At 41.7% G+C, this 22,616-nt stretch overlaps 1 protein-coding gene across 7 annotated transcripts in view; it reads right to left on the bottom strand.

The window, feature by feature from the left end:
• Positions 1-22,616, bottom strand: part of ARHGAP6 (Rho GTPase activating protein 6) — a 193,694-nt gene that overhangs the window by 14,248 nt on the left and 156,830 nt on the right. For 6 of the 7 annotated variants that reach the window (XM_081001309.1, XM_081001303.1, XM_081001307.1 and 3 more), the window contains exons 3-8: positions 18,601-18,684; positions 10,199-10,455; positions 7,580-7,775; positions 4,336-4,391; positions 2,955-3,105; positions 740-888 (exon numbers count right to left, since the gene is read on the bottom strand). In XM_081001309.1, the coding sequence (XP_080857435.1) occupies positions 740-888; positions 2,955-3,105; positions 4,336-4,391; positions 7,580-7,775; positions 10,199-10,455; positions 18,601-18,684 (893 nt within the window). The remainder of the gene's footprint in view (positions 1-739; positions 889-2,954; positions 3,106-4,335; positions 4,392-7,579; positions 7,776-10,198; positions 10,456-18,600; positions 18,685-22,616) is intronic. The other variant, XM_081001304.1, reaches the window with a different exon arrangement.

Here is a 22,616-nt window from a genome sequence, read left to right as displayed (position 1 = left end):
CTGAAGATCAGGAACACAACTGTTTCTGGAAAGAACATCAAGCAATGACCTGTTATATTTATAATACCGGTGCTGGAGACAGTTTTCTGATAAGCTGCTTTTCAGCGGTGAGGCTCTTCTATACAAATGCCACATGAAGTGGTAAGTTTCCACTCCAGCACCAGTGATTACTGGAAACTTGCACTGCATGAGGAAAGGGAAAGTAATATTTGGAAAGCACAAAACATATGCTAATATTCAACTTCCAAAAGAAATCTATAACCAGAGCACAAATAATCCAAAGGAAATTGTGTACAGTATACTTTATCCATTATTTAAAATTAAAGTTTACAAAACTATTGAAAAGATGAAATAGGAATTGCTAATTTATAATAAAATTTACTGAGATTAGTATGATTTAGGGAAGGAGAGAGGAGTTAAACACAGCAAATGCTTTGTTTCCAACTAGAATTTATTTATATATGAAATTTAATCAAAAGATTCGGGTTGGAATTTTCATTTTAAAGCATTTGTTTCCCTTTTTTTGTTCGCAACGCAGCAAATATCAAAGCCACTTTTGAAAAATCACTTATTTTGTTATTAACAATAAAAAATATTAATAAGCATGGAAACTGTTAATAAACACAAAGATGCTGTACCAGAAAATGAAGCAAATGGGGGGCGGGGGGGGATTCAGTTCTCTGTTCTTCAGAGCATCCTCCAGAAATAGCCATAGAAAAAATGAATGATCTGAACTTACATCCTGGCTGTCTTGGTCTATCCTGTCTTCTGCATGGCTAGCTACAGTCGCAAGGAACTGGAGGAGTCGATGTAAGGTGTCACAGTTGCAGGGAGGTAGAAGATAAATAAGAAGTTGCAGGGTGCTTAGTTGTTCATGGGGCTCTAATACTAAAAGAGAGGGGGGGAAAGTACTCTAAGGAATGTGCTCACAGTTATGTACACAAGGACAGGCATGTTACATATCTCTCAACTGACATGATAAGGTAAAGGTAAAGGTAAAAGTACCCCTGCCCGTACGGGCCAGTCGTATCCGACTCCAGGATTGTGCGCCCATCTCACTTAAGAGGCCGGGGGCCAGCACTGTCTGGAGACACTTCCGGGTCACGTGGCCAGCGTGATGAAGCTGCTCTGGCGAGCCGGCACCAGCGCAGCACACGGAAACGCCGTTTACCTTCCCGCTATAAAGCGGTACCTATTTATCTACTTGCACTTAGGGGTGCTTTCGAACTGCTAGGTGGGCAGGAGCTGGGACCGAAAGACGGGAGCTCACCCCGCCACGGGGATTCGAACCGCCGACCATACGATCGGCAAGTCCTAGGCACTGAGGTTTTACCCACAGCGCCACCTGCGTCCCTTATATAATTTATATCAACTGCAATTAAATATAGGCAACCCCCCATTTGCTCCTGTTCCACCCCACTCCACCCCCGTCACACCCTCTTCCAGGTCTGAAAACAGCCCATGTGTGCATTGTCGCATATTCTTTGAACACAGGCAGGACTGGTGTTGCCTGTACAAGAACATAATCTAGAGCTGAGCCAAAACACCTCCGTTTTTCTCAGACAGTTTCTGAGAATTTTCTCTCATTTGGCTATAAGAAAAGGCCATTTCACAGAATTTTCTCTGACTATTCTTCATCATTGGCCACCAATTCCTCTCTTCTCCCATGACCTGGGATAATGCTAGGTTTGAGCCATTGTGGGGAATGCAAAATGGTAGCCAGGCTGCCATCATAGTTGCTGCTGTTGTCACTTGTTGAGAAAAGAAAATAAGCTGCCCCGTTGTCACTGATAATATTGAATCTCGTCCCTGAGAATAGGAAGAAAAATTTCAAGAGGCATTGGTGCACAGCTCTAATCTGGAAAAAACAGGATTCACGTCAACTTGATGAAGCAACAGGTATATTGTAACGGAGTTCATCTCAGGATAACATGAAATCAACATTTGAGGAAGTTTCTAGAGAAAATTCAACTATAGATCACATTTTTACTCTTATTCTCAATCAGTGAGTGGGGCTGAATACAGTATTGTCAGCATTGTGTACAAGTGGACAAAATCATACATTGTCTCTCACATTAGTTCCAGGTAGACAATGGATCCAATATTTCACAAGTGGGAGGCAAGCTTACACAGCAAATCTTTCCCTTCCTCCATTCTGTCCTCCAACACTTGCACTCCCCAAAAAGCTTCTCTACAGGGTCAGGGGTCATTCAGGGAGTAAGGGTTGTGTTGTAAATGGCTGCAGTGGATAGGAGGAATTACTGAAAAATTGGTGAAGAAAATTGTGCTCTGCAGGGCTGCAGGAAGGAAAGAAATGAGAGACCTGTAGTCTGTACTTATGTTTCACTTGCACAATGTTGGCTATAACCCCAAGTGTTTGGCACTACTATTTAAAGCTTGGGAAAGCATAATGGCTTTACAAACTGCAGTCAATTTGCATGCACACATGATGAACATTGGCAACTGGCCACGCTGGAGATGCAGTCTAAAACATCTGGACGGCACCAGGTTGAGGAAAGCTGCTAAGGATTAGCCATAGAGGTTCATCAGGAACAGGCAATAAGTATAACAGGAAATAATGGCAGAGCCAACTTTTCTTTTGCCAACTTAAGAATATAGCCATCATCTATTTCATGCTCAGAAATCAAAATATTTTAACTTTTGTGTAACCCCACCTCTCATTTTACACACCAAGAACTGATTACTTTATCTAGGGACTTCATCCTTAGCCCATGTTCAGAACTCCACCCATTAAACTACTCTTAGGTACTTGGCAGCTGTTTTAAGTTTCCCGCATTTCAAAAATTTAACAAAGAAGTGTTTAGGACCCTACACACATTTTAAACAGGTTAATTTAGAAACAAATCATTTCAATTGCACTTCTACACCTTACGCAGAGTTTGTGTGGTGTAGGTTTTTAAGGAATCTGTAAAAGAGGAGGTTGCTCTGCTTACGGAGAGTATTGATGAAAGGAGTGTAAAGCTCCCTAGTCAGGAGTGGATCAGGCATGTCACGAAGAAATTCCTTTAACAAAGCAGCCACATCATGAATACTGTGTTCTTCATCCAACATTACATCCACACCACGGTCAAACTCTTCGCGTAACTGGAAAAATCAACACAAAGGGAAAAGGTCACATCTAGACATCTACATTATTAATCTACAAATCATAAATAAGGGGGGATGATGCATTAGGTTAATACTTTGGCCGCCAGTTGGAAACTGTGCCATGTTCCACATCTGCTAAGAAAACAGTATAATCTGAGGAAACGGACCAAAGTCTGTATTGTTTTAAGGTGAAATGGAGTGATTTCAGTATTATTATCAGTCAAGTGGACACTTTTTGTTAATGATTTCAACGTACACTGTTATTTCATTGTAAGGGACCAACATTCAATTTGGCAGAAATCCTGTTAAGTTTAAATTTAAATTTTAAAATTTAAATTTTAAAAAAGAAAGTTTAATTAGACAGTACAAAAGTGAAATCCTTTATGAACAATACCCTAGACCATGTCATTGGTTACAATGGTCCTTATAAAGCAAATCTTATCTGTAATGAGTTTAGAGGTTGCTCGTGCGTAAGTTGCCGCCACTCCTGGCTAGGTTACCTGGTTAACCCTTTCTGACTGAACAGCCTCCAGCATCGTGACTGTCTCAGTCGCTGGCAGAATCCATCAGTGGGCGTTTCTTGAACCTTTTCCAGCATAAAAGTTGTTTGACGCCAAGTCTCCTCCTACTCTCCCTGCGCGGAAGTCTTCTGCGCAGGGAGGGTGTGGGCAGTGGAGTACCCGTACTCTCTCCGCTGGTCTCCGGCGAGGAGTCTTGGAGCCTCCTCCCCGATTCCCCCATCTGCCCCCCTTCTCTACTGGTGTTACGCTGATTTCCTTCCCCAGCAGACGGGCTCCCTCTCTCCCTACTGGGACCCTCTCCGCCATCCCTTTGGAGCCTTCCCTCCGCTTCCAGCTCCGGTGGCAGTTCCCTGACATTATCCCTTGTGGGTTTTAAATGGATCTTAAAGACCTACCTCTTTACCAGTGCCTTCAGCAACTAATTTGATCTGAATGGCTGAACTCCACAAGTTTTGCCCAACTCTCTTAATTTTATATTATGCAGTATTAGTATCAGTCTTCATGGCTTTTTAGCAACGTTTCAAAATATTGTTCTGAGATTTTTGTGGTCATAATTTTCCCCCCTAGTATGTTTGCTTTGTGGCTTGTAAACTGCTTTGTCTAGAAAAGTTATAAAGGCATTATTGTTCTCTTAGACTTTTTAAAAATCAGATTCTCAGTACGCATTAAAGAAAGGGCAAAAAAGGAAGGTGTACTATAGTCTCACCTGTCTTACTCTCTTTTTTGAGCTACCAACTCGGAATATGCCCACTGTCTGAAGGCCTGAAAAATACAACAAATCACTTCTTTCATTATTCAAAGCTTTGGTAGAACATGCATTATCATAGCATTTTTACATTTTCTGCAGCAAACATCCTATGAATAACTGTGACAACACTCAGGGGCTATCACTCCTCCTCCCCATCCACCCCAAACATAAAACCCAAACATGTCTACAATTCAGAAAAAGGTAGAATTGGTGAGTACTTTCCTCAGTGAAGCTTGCTGTTATGCATCAATGATTGCTTTTCAGCAACTCGGTGGTAACTATTTAAGGGTGACACTAGAGGGAAGTCTAAGACCATAACACGCATGTCTCAATTATATAAAAATACTTCAGCCTCAGCTCACTAATGTAGGCATACAAGTTAAGTGCATAGAGAAAAAAGTTGCCTATGGATGAACTTAGTATTGCACTGGCTCATTCGCTGCTTTCTCCCTGGCAACAGCAGGAGGCTGGAAATGGTAAATGTAGATGTGAACAACTTGCACCCCAGAATTTTAAAAATGCTAATTTGAACACCATTTTAGTTATCTCCTAGTAACAAAGGACAGATACTTCCCCTTTCTATCCTATGACTGGCAGCAGCTCAGGATGTGTATACACTAGAATATTAATGCACATGTAAGTTGCACTCATCTTATTTCTCCACGTCTGCTTTTATCTTTGTTCTTTTACACATAAGTGCTTTCAATTTAACTCTATCTTAGTGTTTTCTGTTGACACTCTAGTGGGCTATGTTTGATGGGATGTATTTGCCCTGTGTGCTACCTTACCCTGCCCTCAATTAGTGCTTCCCTGCACTGCCTGAGTTTCATAAACCTTTTGTCCATTGTAGGTATATGCACAGGTATTCATTTACCTGTGTGCGCAACCATTAAAAAAAAGTGAAATACCAGTTTTCTGATATACCACACTTGCACATACTACCATATTTTTCGCCCTATAAGACGCACTTTTCCCCCTCCAAAAATGAAGGGGAAATGTGTGTGCGTCCTATGGAGCGAATACATGCTTTCGCTGAAGCCTGAAGAGCGAGAGGGGTCGGTGCGCACCGACCCCTCTCGCTCTCCAGGCTTCAGGAAGCTCTGTACAACCCTTGGGACCGGCGCGACTTCACGCTGGGCTCCCGAGGGTTGCGCAGAGCTGCCTGCACTCCCTGGCTTCGCGCAGCTCTGCGCAACCCTAGGGAGCCTGGCGCAAAGCCGCGCCAGGCTCCCAAAGGTTGCGCAGAGCTGCCTGCATTCCGAAGCCTGGGGCGAGCTGAAGAGCGCGCCCGGGCTTCGCGCAGCTCTCCGCAAGCCTGGGGAGACCGGCGCGGCTCCCTAGGCTTGCGGATAGCAGGCTGTTCTGGGGGCTGGGGTCGGGGGAAGCTCGGGCTTCCCCCGCACCAGCCCCATGCCTGGGGGGGGGGAATTTTTTTTTTCTTTATTTCCCCCCCCAAAAAAAACTAGGTGCGTCCTATGGGGCGGTGCGTCCTATGGGGTGAAAAATACGGTATTCATCTTCATTTTATTGTTTACAGGTTGTGTGTGTGTGTGTGTGTGTGTGCGCGCGCCCCATATCTGGCCCTACTATCAGCCAACAGAGGTGTGATGACAAGTGGTGAATTAAAACAAAGTAAGGATACAGGATGCGGGTGGCATCGGGACGCGGGTGGCGCTGTGGGTTAAACCACAGAGCCTAGGATTTGCCGATCGGAAGGTTGGCAGTTTGAAAGCGATGGGGTGAGCTCCCGTTGTTCGGTCCCTGCTCCTGCCAACCTAGCAGTTCAAAAGCACGTCAAAGTGCAAGTAGATAAATAGGTACCGCTCCGGCGGGAAGGTAAATGGCGTTTCCGTGTGCTGCTCTAGTTCGCCAGAAGTGGCTTAGTCATACTGGCCACACGACCTGGAAGTTGTACGCCGGCTCTCTCGGCCAATAAAGAGAGATGAGCGCCGCAACCCCAGAGTCGGCCATGACTGGACCTAATGATCAGGGGTCCCTTTACCTTTAAGGATACAGGTGGTACTACTGATATTTCATCAATGCACCATGACAGAGTTATATACGTGGTAAAACACACTTGCTTTTTCTCAAGTAGCATGGGAAACCAAAGTGGCATTATCCATGTCTGTCACAGATGTATAATCTGCCTGCAGCACTTTTGGATCTTTTAAATTAAAAAAAAGAATGAAGGAATAGGCTACATGAAGGTAAAGCTGAAGTAGACATAAGGTTGGAGTAGGCATAAATACATGTACAAATTTTGCCTTCTGCTGTGTTGGATGGATACGTGTCTCCCAACAGATCTGCAACTGTAATTTGAAACTTGTGGAGAATGTACAGTGGTACCTTGGTTCTCAAGCACCTTAGTACTCAAACAACTTGGAACCCAAACACTGCAAACCTGGAAGTAAGTGTTTCGGTTTGCGAACTTTTTTCGGAAACCGAACATGCTCCATTTTTAGTGTTACGCTTCCGTTTTGAGTGTTATGCTGAGGTCTGTCTGTTTTTGCTATTTATTTTGCATTTTTGTGGCTCTTTTTTCTTTTGCTTTTGTGACTGTGTGGAACCCAGTTCAGCTACTGATTGATTGTGTGACTGCAGTACATTGTTTATTGCTTTCATTTTATGGATCAATGGTCTCGTTAGATAGTAAAATTCATGTTAAATTGTTGTTTTAGGGGTTGTTTTTTAAAAGTCTGGAATGGATTCATCAATTTTGCATTACTTTCTATGGGGAAGTGCGCCTTGGTTTTGGAACGCTTTGGTTTTGGAACGGACTTCTGGAACGGATTAAGTTTGAGAACCAAGGTACCACTGTAATCCATTATGTATTGAAATGTCCCCTTTATGAGGGTCCAAAGGAAATAAGATTTTCAAGTTTAACAAGAAGTTCTGATCAAGTAATTATCTACTTTTTGTCAGGAGTTATTTATCTGTTTGTGACATATAGAACATCACTGTTCCCTTTAGCTGCAAAAAAACTTTAAATGGAAAGAGGTTGTGTCGGGTTTTTTTTATTGTACTGGGCAAAAGGTTTTAGTAGAACTACACTGTCTTTTAACTGTTATCTTTATTTCATTGTTTATATATCTGAAACTTTATACTGAAGTTTTATTTTAAAGTCATCAAGGCCAATGGCTAGTACAATAAATACAAGATGGTCTGTCGCCTGCCTTTCATTGCCAGGTTGAACCATACTTACCATGTTTTTCTAAATGCTGGCAGCAGCTGTCCACAACTCGAGGAACTTGCCTGTAAATAGGATTGAGGCTTAGTTTCTTGTCCCTGGACTTTTCTTTTTTGCTCTGGGCTTCAGCAGGCAATGACAGCTGTAGGGCTTCTAGCAGTCGAGATTGACTGTCATCAAGATCCGTAATGGAGTCCACAGACATTGCACCCTGCAACATACACAAAGACATACATGGGTGTTGGTGGGAGAGAATTCCATTCGTAGTCTTCCTTCACAGCAGAGATAGCCATGAATAAAAATACCTCCAAAACCACATGGACAGATTCTTACATAAACAGAAAACAGGAAAGTTAATTCTGAATCAAGATGGAGGTCTGAAACGTGACTTTGTTACGACTTTGCCCTATTCTTGGCATGATGGGGCCAAATTACACTGATCTGGATACCTCTGTAGATATCATCACCCAACTCAACACAAGGATTCCTGAGGGGGAGGCAGTGATCTTCATTTGCGTTTGGACACCAGGGACCATTCGGAATTAAGATGGTGGACTGAAATGTGACTTTGGCATGGCTGCACCTGATTTTTGGTGTGATAGGTCCAACCTGCACCAGTGTGGATGCCTCTAAAGGCCCAGTTTGATGTAACTTTGCCCAAATTTGTCCTGGGCCCAAACCATTCTGTTTGGATCTTCTCACCCAATTTGGTGGGACAGCTCACACCTGCGCCCATTTGGATGCCTCTTGAGATATTGTAACCCAACATGTCATGAAGGTTCCTGAAGTGGAGGTGGTGGTCTTCGTCTATGTTTGGACATTGGGTACCATTTTGAATCAAGATGGCAGACTGAAATATGACTTTTGTGTGACTTTGTCCAATTTGGTGTGATGATTATAAACAAGGTTTTCTGAGGTGGAGGAAGTGGTTTTGATGATGTTAGAATACCATTGGATGCAATGAGCCATGCATTCTGCTGTATGTGGGTACACAGTCCCAAAATTCACAAATTACACTATCCATTTAAAGATCACATTTTAAGGGGGGGGGGGGTTGTTATTCCAAGTATAATAAAACACAATAGCCATTTTTAGAAGGGAAAATTGCTTTATTCCTCGGACAGGCCAACAGAGGCATCTGCTATTCATGGGCACAACCAGTCCAACTGAGAAAGTGTACATAATGGAAGATACTGCCTTTCAGGGCAAAGCATAAATCATAAAACCACTTAAAGGCAAAACTACAAAGCACAACATACAAACATTTCATTCCACACCAGCAATAAAATAACAGTTAAAATTACATCTTAAGAGGGTAGGAGCAACATCAGCATTGCATTACCACCACAATTAATCAAGCGGGTCTTTAAGACTCATTTGAAAACAATAAAAAAGGAACTAAATATACCTCCACTGGGAGGAAGATTCACAATGAATGATGGGGCCACCACTAAAAAAAAAAAATTATTTTTTGTGTTCACAAAGGTGAAAGACCTTACGAGAGGGTCCATGATCAAGGACTCTGCCACCGGATCTAAGGGCTGGGTGTAGGCCTTCAAAAGTCTAGTCTCTAGCTAATTAGGACTTTAAATTGGGCCTGGAAATATTCTAGCAGCCACTGGAGCTGGTACAGAATCAGTGTAATATGCTCCAACTTTGTGAATCTTATTTTCTGGATGATGTCCTAGTAGAAAATACAGGGAGGAAAGAATAAACATCGGTTTTTCATTTTGAAAGAAAGAAAGCCCACCAAAAATACCACTAATGGGCAGCACAAACTGCTTATCCTGTATCTGTTCAGGGAGGAAAAACCTTTCTCTTAATTATCTTGTGTAAAGCATATGGATGTGTGACTAACGCCTGACTGACACTAGAGAATATACACTGGCATAACATAAAAATCTCCAGTCGTAAGATTCTTTATCTGTAATGTCACAAGTGTTATTCTATAAGTAAAGGAAGCCATAGTCAAACAATATGCATAAATAAAATGTGTGGCTTCAAGCTAGTTCAGATAACTTGAAACCTTGCCCATTCCTTCGTGACTTTTTTGGTTAGTCCTAATAACAGGTTGCATGACTGTGGGTTTTACAAGTTTTACTCCAGTTATTTTTATGAACCTCAATAGGGTTTTTTTTAACCTATCAAGGAAAAAGCAATTTAACTTATTCCAATGCTATTTTTTAAAATGTTAGAATAGAACCAGGTGTCTAATTACACAAGTTTTTTTAAATTATATTTTGAGGATGAAATGAGTAACTGGGTGAACAATAGTCTCATAAGCATGTAACCCATCTACTATAAACAGCTTCTTCTTTTTTAAAGTGACTGAGTGCTTTAATAATTTGAGAAAGACCAACCAGAATCTGACTGGGGAAAAGGAAAGTTTCCAAAGAATCCTTGTGTCCCCTGAGGTGTTGGCAAGAGACTTGTGTCCATTTCATTCTCTCCCACGAACAGCTGGGAATGAGAGATGACCATTAAAATTGCAACTACTATCGACTGAATCAGGGCTGACTTTAATTTAACTATGGAAGACCAGCTCTGAGATTTTAACTTCTGTAAGAAAGGCAGTGCCTGGGAAAGTCCCATAAAAGCCTGCAGCTCATGCAAATCCACTGATAGAAAACTTACTCTCCTCCTTGCTCGTGGAGCTGGTTCTGGTGTGTTAGGAGAAGTAGATTCGTTTGGTGTTTCCGAGGTGGAGCTAAGAGATGAGTTACTGCTTGAGAGTTCTTTGTTCTGTCTTTTACTCCCAAATGGTAAAAGGGAAGGTACAAATTCTGAAACATCCCTCTGTTCTTCCCTCTGAGTATCTTGTTTCAATTTGTAGGCCCGATCATTAGCAATCACTTGTGATAAAGGCATTCCAAAAGCCTGGGGTATGAATTCTGGAAAACAAAAATTACAAATTACTTTTTAGATTTCAAGTGCTAAGGCAAACAACCTCAAGAGGACCCTTTTTACATTTTATAATGCCACTGAACACATTAAAATGGATTCCACGAATCCCAGGCAACAGATATTATTGTACGAAGCGGAGAGTTATAATTTTAAATCTGCTCGGTGAGTCTCCACAAAGTCTCAGAAGCAGTTGTATGGGGACGTGTCAGAATAGGTGGAGAATGGTGGGTGGGAGAGAGGTAGAAAGAGAGATTAGGAAGGGGATAGGGAGCTTGAAGACTCAAGTATTAAGAAGGGTTCCCCTCTAATGCCCCCAAGCCCATGTGATTTGTTGAAGGACGGCTTCTAAAGAGTAGGCGATTTATTTTAAGCTTCAGGTGTTATGTGTGGAAAAAATGGCAGCTATGCAAACTTGAACCCAATTATTTCCCCCCATTGTCTCCCCCCCAACATACAAACAGACACGTGTTCTGCTCAATTCAATTTGTGTATGTATAGTTTTATATCGTGATTTAGATTTCTTTTGACTACTGCGAAAGTACTAAGCATAATAGGAAGTTATATAAAATTGTAAAAGCAGCAAAATACGGAACAAACAATGCTTGAGAAACATTTCTGAAAAATAAAGAACATGCCATTTTACATTCGCCAGGAGAATTCCCTCTTTTGGATAGGCATTTGCATACTAACGTCACTACTGAAATTGTTTGAACAATTCAAACATAAATAGAAAGTAACACTTTATATTATCATAGAATGGGTAGAAAGTAAACATGGAAAAAGAATATATCTATTTTTCTGGCTATAATAAATGAAAAAAATCAAATATTTATTCACAGCAGTGCATCTTTTCCTGGAAGTAATGAGGAACGGAACAAGACAAGGATCAGCACTCCACAAGGTACAGCAAAACAGCAGTTCCTATGATACACAGAACCTACATAGCCAAATTGGGAAGTTCTCAGTTGCTGAAATGATGATCAAGGGAGATATCCACGTTGTCCTTCCAAAGAAAAAGCCTAATTATAATGCAACAAGAACCCTCTGCCTCAAATTAACTTTAAAGCATTCAAATGCTCCGATACTACACATACACTATTTTATTATCTTCTCTTGATAAGAGTTCAAGGATAATATTTTACTGTATCATATTTCAGAGAGTGTGGTGGTGCTTAGAGCCATCTCAAGGATAAAATGTTTTAGGAACAAAGGAACTGGGACTAATCTGCCAACTGATTGGAAATCTTGAGAACCATTTATTCATATAACAATGACATTGTTTCTTCCTTAGTCTGCAAACACTGAATCTTCTACTTGGCTACAAAGGTGAAAAGATTAAAATCTGTGTGTGCGTGTGTGTGTGTGTGAGAGAGAGACAGAGAGAGAGAGAGAGAGAGAGAGAGAGAGAGAAATGTAGTGAAGGAGAGGTGAGGAAGACCTAATAATAAGCTGTAAAGCTTCAGTTGCAGTAGCTAGCTCGGTTTTAAACTTCAATTTTTAATTTTTTTCTACAACTGTTGCAATGTTGTTTGGCATCTGGAACTGAGCCATGCAAAACAATTTCAAAACAAATGAAAAAGACTATTCAGATTTTAGAACTATTCCTCCTTTTAATTAAACAGCAGGCACCGATGTCAAAATATCAAAACAAGGTTGGCGTTAACGCCTTGCAGCAGCCCTTTCCTTATTTTGTTTGAAATGACCTTTAAAGATGACAGCATTTATTTAGCCACTGAAGCTATTTCGCCGACAAAAGGAAGGAAAGACTCTGCTTGGCTTTTAAAGGAATGGAAGCACCGTTGGTTTCTGTTCAGTCTTGAAGTATTAGAGAGCACTAACAATATATCAAATAGCAGGAAAATGTACTGCAAAGGGATGGAGTGATGTAAATAGCTGTGAGAAGAGGGATGGTCACATCACAAAGGCACTGAAGGCTTCTTTCTCAAACTGCAATAAATTTGTTTTGCTCTATATATTTCCTAATAAGAATATACATGGGGACAAGAGAGGGCTTTTTATTAGAATAGCCATGCCCCCACCCAAAACCTCAAAAGTCTTCAATTTTAAGCTTTCATGTCTTGCTCAAAGTGGTTCAGAGGGAAAAAGCAGGCACATCCACACAATTGTTTGTACAGTTGTGGGGCACTATTACAGAAGGCTATCATACCCATTCTGCAAAGATACAGTATAAGACAGAGTTGTGTGGTTGGGACAGAAGGGAATTTGTTTTGCCTCCATTAAAGAGAAATCTACCTTACATACAACAACCTTTCCTGCAGTAGTAGTCACTGTAATCAACTAAACCAAGTTAAAAGAAGACGTGATTTAAAATCATTTAACTACGGGTGCTCATTTCAATTTCTAATTTGTTTCTCATTTGTTCACATGGTCCAAGAGTGTGTCAAAGCAGCAGAAGTCAAAAACTCCTAGGAAAAAGACTCTCCTCCTGCAAGAGAGGGGAGTGGTTGTGGTCGGGAGCCGGACTCCGCCTCAAGCAGGGGGCATTAGCCCCCTGCCTCCCACTCACCTGGCTGGCCTACGCCCACGGGCAGGCACCCAACCAGGTGCCTGCGAGGGGGTGTGTTTAGCAGCCCAAATTGCTGCGGCACCAGCCTTCCGGCCTCACTTTTCGTCGTCCCGTCACGAGTCACCCACCCTCCACTCCCTTAGAGCTCAGGGTCTCAGTTTTCTTTTGGCCTTGCTATGGACCTTAGGTTGGTCGCCCTGGTTGTCCGGGGGGGCTGGTAGGAATTTTTCCATTTGGCATTAGGCTTTTTGTTTTTTTCGCCTACCTCGTAGCAATCGTCACAACTTTCGTGGTATTGGTGGGTAGGTTAGGCATTGGAATAATATGTTGTGGTGTGTCGAAGGGCTAGGTGTGGCCATCGCCTATGCCTTCAATTTTTGGGTATTCCGTTAAAGGAATCTGGCGGTCATGTATTCTGTCCGATGCCTGCTTGGCGGGAGGTCATGGCACGACCCTCGGTGACATCAGGGGAGAGCTTATAGTTGGATTAGCATCAACAGGCTCCACCTACTGGTGAATAAACCCCCCTGCTTTAGACTCACCCCTCTCTGAGGGGGTGGAGTCAGCTGACGTAATCCAATGCCTAAGCCAATACCTTTTCACTTGCTGTAATCAATAAAGTTGTGGCCTTTTCTTGCCCATTAACCTTATATCACGTGTCCTCGTGTTTTCATTCCACTACGCGGGGATCGGGTCCTCGAACCACAACAAGAAGCTCTTGGCTCACAATTCATTCATCCTGAGGAATCAAGCGATTATGTAAGCCAGGAATAGATAACCTGTGCTCTCCCACAAGATGTTGTTAGATCCCAAGTTCCATCATCCTTGACCAATTATCATGCTTGCTGGGAATGATGGGAGCTGGAGTCCAGCAAGAGCTGGAGGACCACAGGAGCTGATGTCAACAGAAGGAAGGTGATTATTTCTGGTCTGCAAAGTCTCACGTTCCCAACAGAAGCACAGTGTGACCAGCACAGTAGGCGTGTGCTCAAATACTTTGGGATTCCTAGACCTCTCTGTCAGTATAACAACCAACAATACAGTGGTACCTCAGGTTAAGTACTTAATTCGTTCCAGAGGTCTGTTCTTAACCTGAAACTGTTCTTAACCTGAAGCACCACTTTAGCTAATGGGGCCTCCTGCCGCCGCGCCACCAGAGCACGATTTCTGTTCTCATCCTGAAGCAAAGTTCTTAACTCGAGGTACTATTTCTGGGTTAGCGGAGTCTGTAACCTGAAGCATATGTAACCCGAGGTTCCACTGTACCTCTGAATTACCCCAACACTAGTTGTGTAAAGAAGCCCTTGCTTAACGAAAGACAACCATTTATGAGCTTTTCCGCATAAAATCATGTCAAAGTAGGGTTATGAAACATAATCTAAATCTAAAACCGACATCCTCCCTGATGTCAGTAAGTGCCTCCTCACTAGTCCCCAAGAACTAAACCAGAGGCTTAGTATAAAAAAATTGAGACAGCTGCAAAGCAGCGCTTGCAGGCAGGCGGAATTAGGAGAAAGCCACGGTGAATGAGAACACTCAAGACACATCTGTGCTAGGACGCCTACACGTGCTGTGCCGTTCTGAGCAGAATGTTTGTTTTGGATAGGTTGCCTGGCAATGGAAGGCATTCATTTTATAAAATAAACTTCTGAAAGGCTTGTTAAAAAACACAATTGTGCGAGCACAGAAGAGAACATTTTTTCAACTCGCTGTCAGGCATAAAGGGGAAGGGTGGGGGGTCGGGGGTTGGCTACGAATGCCGCTTAGGACGGCGTGGGTTGACCATGAATCAAGTCACTGCACTGTACTCACATCCTCACAGAGAGGAACAATACTGAGCGGTTCATTGTGCTGCACAAAGGAACACCCCACAAAGAAAAATGAAGGCATAATCTGCTTGGAAGGCAAACCATTTTTCAATTTTTTTTTTCATGTTTCACGTACATACTAGCAGTTCCACTGAAAGAAGGCTCACTTCCAGTAACCAGCTTGGGACAGCTTACCAAAGCAAAATATAGTGGTCTGAAAAATGTTAAGGCCAGCAGAGAACCTTAAGGTTACCAAAGGACCAATCTCAGGGAAGCGTGAAGTCCAGATATGCACTCAGTTTCAAGGTGACTTTCAATATGACACGGACTGCTGGCGTATGTTGACAGGACTGGAAAGAGGGACATTCCAGGATGATTTATGCTCAGAAATGAAAAGAAGATTCTGTACCAACCAAGAAGGAAGACTAAATTAACAGACTGTGCCGAAATGGCATAGACTGGGGAGAATGTGTGGATTATTTGAAATGTCATAGTACACATATAAGATCACTAGCAGGATTAACTTAAACCAAACAGTTAATGCTAAAAGATCACTAGGGATAAATTATTAATTGCAGTAATGAAGGAGATGCAGTGTTACAAATTAAAAAATAATTAAGAAATGGCAAAAGGAGTGGGGGAAAGTAAAAAAATACATATTTGTTGGGAAATATAGGATTGTTTTTATGTCAAAATATCTCTGAAAAAATGAAAAATGAAATTTATTTATTTTTTTAAAAAGGAAAGAGGGACATAAATATAGTCACTTCAATGGTACCTGATTCTGTTTGAAAGCATCATCTAGTTGCTGCTTTAAGCTACCTTGCTATCTTTTTTGCTGTTTTTAGTTGACATTCTAATTTTGTCTCAGTCATTTTATTGCTGCGTCATTCATTGTGTTGTTATTTTTAATTGTTAACTGTCTTGGGAGCCATCTGGAAAGCCAGACAAAAAGATACAAATATAAACAACGAATAAAATAATCTGTGGCAGCCACAAAAATAACCTCGATGGTACAAAGCCTCATCAAGTGAATCCACCACATCAGGAAGCTGCTTATTAATATACCCTGTGCATGCATGTGGGCGAGAGCAGTCTTTGGGTGTCATCAAGAGCCTGTTTAGTTCTACCTGCCTTATCCCACTCCTCCGTTCCAGGAGAAGTTGTTGCTGGAAGGAACTGCAGAGGGACACACCCACACAGACACACACACCATCATAAAACCCACGGCAAGGGTGCCATTCCATTTATCCCTGGAAAGAATGTCCCTGGTTGGGAGGCAGGGGGTGGTGTGAGAGGCTGACACAGGTGGGTCAGGGAGGTCAAGCAGGGTGTGAAGTGGGCTACCAAACCAGTTTGTTGCATTTTGGAAAACTCTCATCACTGAGCTAATTGTTTATGGTGCCTTTAATATCCATTCAGGACACGGGTGGCGCTGTGGGTTAAACCACAGAGCCTAGGACTTGCCGATCAGAAGGTCGGCAGTTCGAATCCCCGCGGTGGGATGAGCTCCCATTGCTCAGTCCCTGCTCCTGCCAACCTAGCAGTTTGAAAGCACATCAAACTGCAAGTAGATAAATAGATACCGCTCCGGCAGGAAGGTAAACGGCATTTCCATGCGCTGCTCTGGTTCACCAGAAACGGCTTAGTCATGCTGGCCACATGACCTGGAAGCTGTACGCCGGCTCCCTCGGCCACTAAAGCGAGATGAGCACCACAACCCCAGAGTCGGCCACAACTGGACCTAATGGTCAGGGGTCCCTTTACCTTTACCTAATATCCATGCAAAGGTTTTGATTTGCTTCATTTTTTGAAACCTCTCCCCCCTCCCCGGCTCTACATTACTAAGGACTTATTGCAACACTGATGTATTTTGAAATGTACTGCTGAAGTGAGTACTGAAATGCTTATTTTTTTTGCTCTAATATATTGCTGCTGTTGCTTGCTTTGTATATTGCGATCTGCCCTTGAACACAAATTTCCTTTGTGGAAAGATAATACACAAATAAATACTTCATCCCAGCGAATTTATCTTCCTAAAAGCACGCTAACACTTTTAAATTGTGAGCCACACAAACTTGCATCAGGGAGGGGGATCGTATAGTTCGCTTGATTCCTGTTTAAGGCAATTTAGGAAATCAGAGTAAAGACTGTATTATAATATTTGTAATACTTTTAAGAATGCATATCGTGTAAGAAAGCAGTCACACTAAGCAAGTTCATCCCTACCAAACCCAGTTTTAGCTAATCATAAGAACAGTGTGCTGCCCAAGAAGACAAGCTTTCAAAATTTATCCCGAGTGCTACAATTAATAACAGTTTAGGCTGTTTTTGATACCCTCTCCCCTAAACAATGGAGAAGGACTACACTTGGGCCAGATTTAGAAGGCTGTTCAGGGGGCACTTCTCACAGGCTGCCTACCCAAGTGGTGTGAGTGATTCTGATCAGATCCATGCATGCAAATATATCACCTTACACAGCAGAGATAAATCAGGACAAATATTTGTATCAAAGACATAAAAGAGGGGGGAATGTAAGTAAAAATGGGGAATTCAAACACAGAACAAATGGAAGCAGGTGCTTGAAGATTCACCTCACCTAGGAACACCATTTGATCTGTGGCCAGACCTGAAGAAATATATTTTTTCAACTTAAAAAATAATAATATTGCCCTCAACTCACTTTAAAAGTGCAGCTGTACCGAGAGTCTCACGGCTAACCAATGCAAACTTAATTAAGTTAGATTCATACTGGAACCAGCAGAACTGCAGCAGCCCATTAATAACTCCTTTCATTGTTAGGCTGTGAAATCTTCTCCTTAGCTATAATGAAAGTATGACGTAAGATTTGCCACTCTCAAAATACAATGCCAACTGGCTTTAAGCATAGAGGATGAATGTGCGGATGAAGATAAAATGGAAATTGGATTTTTATTATTTTTCTCCAAGTGCTGGAAATGGCTTGTCCTGCTTTCAGAAAACAGGATTTAGCAGCGGGGTGTGCAGAAATGTTGACTTCACCTTACTTCTTTTGTCTGTGAGATTTCCAAATGGAACATTGCTGTTTTGATACAATCTTATGGCTTAAATGCCTTTAAGTCTTTCTGTAGTCGCTTGCTTGCTTTAGGGGGGCAATCCTAACCCCGGTCTCTACTGAGAGGGGATCTGGAGGGCTAGCACAGGCCAAATGCCAGAATGGGATTCATTGGAACCCCTCCTGACCCTCAATATGCTTTGTTTTGGTGCTTTCTGCAGGCAGGGATCCCACCAACACTTCCAGCCGAAAGTTTATGCCAGAGTGATAATGGTATCACTCCACAGGTGGCACCTAGTCAGAGGCTGGGCAGAACAATACTTCTGCTCATTATAGCCCCTGCCCTTATGTAATAATAATAATAATAATAATAATAATAATAATAATAATTTATTTGTACCACATCCATCTGATGTGGTTTTCCGAGCCACTCTGGGCATCTTCCAACATATATAAAAACATAATAAAACATTAAACCTTAAAAACATTCAACTGACACACAAGGGGGTTTGGACTGCTCTGCCCATGAATCACATCAAAAGCACAGGAGCAACAGCCATGTTAATGAAGTTCAAGTTTCTCTGCAAATAGAATATTTATGTCATAGTTTTTTTTAAAATATATATATAATGCATCTCTTTAAAGTGAGGGTTTCTTTAAAGAAAAACTGTCCACCCGAAAACAAGTAAATAAATACGTTTTACAAAATTTTTATTTTAACCGTGACTGCATTTTTGTAATGCACCAAGTATTCAATACATACGTTTTACTGTACCTTTATCTTTGTTTTTTTCCTTTCCAAGGGAATCCAGTTTCTTTCGTAATGATTTCTTCCTCTTTTGTCCATCTACAAATAAAAACATTTGTTATATTTTAAGGAGAGAAAAAAGTGCTAAGATAAAAGAATGCAGCAGAACTGATATTGAACAATAACTAGTCCCCCACGACAAGAGCATATAGATTTTCTTTTATTAAAAAACAACAACCATCCAAATGAGGTCTTGCCTACAAACCCTTCACCTGGTTATAATACCAAAGGACATGGATACTTACTTCTAGAAGAGTTAATATAATATTACAGTTCTTAAAGAAGAATGAATCTTTGCCTAGGAAAATACATGTGTGGAGTGCTATTTTGCTACACCTTTTGAGAAACTGATTTTGGGTGGGTGTGGGTGTGGGTGTACACACCCATGTACCTGAAGATGTGGTCAATCAGGTGAATGTCTTTTTTATTTCAAATATTTATATGCTACTTAATACTCAGAATTTCTAAGTGCTGTACATAAAATGCTTTTTTAAAAAATAAGAAAAATTGAAATTAATCCTAAAAATAGAAAACTATGTGAAAATGCCTGCTGAAATATATCTAGCCTGGATCTTTAATCCGTCTAAAGGTGATACTTATTATATGCTCACAGCAATGAAATCTTTACAAGGTGTTTCAAAGGGCAAACACAGGAAATCAATTTATCAGGGACCAAACATTTAAAGCACTCGTTGGTAAAGTTCATGGTAAGAATGGCATCTTTCACCAAAATACTTTCTTATCTTTTGCACAGCTGAATTTTCATTGTCGTTGGGGGGTGGACAACTAATGTGTCTACTCCACTAGCTCCTCGAGTTTTCCACAGAGTCCCTCACTACTTTCTGAAGAAGCACTTGGGGGTCATTCCACATAAAATCAAAGCGAAAAACAAGGGTTTCGCCACACACCGTCTCGGATTTTGATGAAACTTGGTGTACACCCTTCCCTTATGGTTGAAAGAAACCCCCTTAAATTTTTCCCCTCTATCTCAAACGGTTTTAATTTTATAGCACTTCAAAGTTTCGTGAAATCTGTGTTTCTGTCCCTCTTGAGATCCTTGGCCTTGTATGCATTGAACTGAAGTGGAATGACCCTTGGGAGAGCTTTGCAACCCTCAAGCGCATGGCCTTCCTTTTCCTACTCAGATCAAAGCCGTATCACGTGTTGCCATATAGCATGATGCTGTGTGACAGTGCACTGCACTACAAATCTCCCTCCTACCTGCACCTAGCTCAAGTGGCCAAACCAAACATGATTACATGGTTGGGGAAGGCCATGCCCAATCATGCCCCTGAAAGATACCGTACTCCAAGAGGATCCTGCTCTCATTGTTGTAGCCTTTTCAAGCCTTGAGGGCTGGATGTTGGCAGATCATTAACACAACATATATGCATATTCCAAACCCTGGCTGGTAAAACATCATGGTTTAATTGCTACTCACACCAGAAGGGAGGTAGCGGCCGCAGTCAAATCACTGACCCAGCCTGGAGTGCAAATTGGCCTGTGATGACAGTAGGTTTGGCTCAGCCATGTTTCCTGACCCTGCTGTTTTTTGCCCTGGCTGGCATGAGCAACAGGATTGCAGATGCAGTGGTGGTACTGCGGCTTCGTTAAGCCCTCCCTGATGCTCCCAAATCAGGGATTCGATTGCAGCGTCAAGAAATAACAACAGGTCATATGCAAAATCTCTGATGTTATGTCAGAGAATGTGAATTCATCTTCCGGTCTTTATGAGAAGACCATCAAACAAGCTTCCATTTCAAAGCAGGAAACTAAAAATGGGCAGAACTTTACAGCTCTATCGTTATCATCTAATTATGAAAAGCTGTAACAGAAACAGTAATATAGTCTTTTTACCCAAATATTAGCGTATCTGGGAACCTTTCATGCCTGCCAAGGTGAAAAGCAGGGGCAGGTTAACTTGATAGCAGTGGACTGGACCAGCAATGGCAGTGGGTAGGATCCAAGGTATAGTGGTACCTCGGGTTACACACGCTTCAGGTTACATACGCTTCAGGTTACAGACTCCGCTAACCCAGAAATAGTGTTTCAGGTTAAGAACTTTGCTTCAGGATGAGAACAGAAATCGTGCTCCCGCGGCGCGGCAGCAGCAGGAGGCCCCATTAGCTAAAGTGGTGCTTCAGGTTAAGAACAGTTTCAGGTTAAGAACGGACCTCCGGAACAAATTAAGTACTTAACCCGAGGTACCACTGTACTTCACACACTTTCTCTCCCACCAGCCCTCTTTCCCCTGCTGGGAAACCACAGAAACAGAGAATTGTAGAGTTGGAAGGTACCCCAAGGGCCATCTACTGGTAAGTCCACCCCCCTGCATTGCAGGAATACAGTTAAACCCTTCCTCAGCTGGTTAAATCTCGCCTCTCCTGTGATGACTGGCGCCATGATGCTATTATGCTTCTTTTTTCTAAGCTTAACAGCAACATGGGAGAGTAGGGGAATTTTCATCAGAATTGTGGGAAGCGTGTGAAAGATTAAAACTTTCCTCTCCCTGCAGTGCGCCTTGTGCTGCTCAGCTGACTGGGGAACAACAGACAGTAGTGAAAAAGGAACCGGACTGCAGAAAAACGTTGATCTTTCTCAGGAGCCCCCTTTCTTCGTGCTGCTTGGCTGATCAGTGGGAGGGAAGTTGTGGGTCACCTAAGATTAGGCAATGGGCCAGGAACAGCCCAGGGAGTACAAAATACAACTTCTGAACAAGAAATAGAATATACTGACTGGAAAATATGTGTACTGTCCAGAGAATGTACAAAATATGGTCAAGAGACACATTCCTCACAGCCTCTTGGAGATTATACATAATGGCTGGAGAACATACAACATTTGGTTGAAAAATGAATATTTCCCAAGGCCTGTTGAAGATTATGTCTATTAACTAGGAAATGTGCATAATTACTTCTTCATGGAAGGTGAATATGCATAATGACTAATTGCTATACACATTAACTGCTCAATTTACATTGTTCTTAACATACGTGTGTGTGTGTGTGTGTGTGTGTGTGTGCGCGCGCGCATGTTAATATGAACATACTATTCCAGTCCTACAAGTGAAATGGACTGGGTGGGGGGAGACATAGAGACAGAGAAAGAGTGGATAATATTCAAATGCATAAAGTATCTGTTTGCAAAATTAATAAATAATATGTCAGAAGTAGTTTAAGCACATACAACTTTAAGCAGCAAACCTAATCCCCGTGGAATAAGTCACCATTAGCTCTCAAGTAAACATGTTTATTGTAGCATCTATTGTCCCCTAATAATAAGTTTCCACAGTTCTTTAAGATATTGTAAAGGAAGACTTGTGCAGCTCAGCTGACAAGTTTCTTCTTGCATCAGTGCAAGTCAATAGTGGGCTATCACTTCCTGAAGCATTTTTGTAAATTGTCTGCCATAAAACAGTATTTTACTTTCAACACATGTATTAGCACAATTCAGTCACTGAAACTAGGTGCCTGTTTTAACATGTCAGCTAACTTTCTAAAGTATAGTAGACCTACAGCTTTTTTTGTACAGTGTACTGGATTAATTAATCCAGTAAATCTTATTGTTCCGATTTTATACAATTGTATAAAACAGTAATAAAGCTACACTAATTTAGATCATGAGAATATTTAACTGTTTCAGTTTTTAGGTCTGGGCTGTACAACTTAAGACTGCAAGTGGGAGCTAGATGATCAAATGCTATCCATAGGAAGCAAACAAACAAATTGAACTTCAAGTACCTAATATATCCAATGTTTTATTAACGACACACCTCAGATGGTGAAGAATACAAGAGTTGCCATGCGATGTCAGGCAGATGTTCATCAAACCTTAAATTATGAGCCCAACCCATTGTGAACCCGGAAAGTTCAAAAGTAGGGCATGGTAGGAGGAATCGTGCCTTTGGTTTGCCCTCAGCATTTGATAAATGAAAGTGCATTTCCTGAGCACAGGGAGATTTCAAGTCTATG

The sequence above is a fragment of the Podarcis pityusensis genome (assembly GCF_964106645.2).
Source record: "Podarcis pityusensis genome assembly, chromosome: 4".
Lineage (NCBI taxonomy): Eukaryota > Metazoa > Chordata > Lepidosauria > Squamata > Lacertidae > Podarcis > Podarcis pityusensis.
Note: the sequence above shows the minus strand (reverse complement) of the source record. Positions and strands in the feature narration are given on the sequence as shown.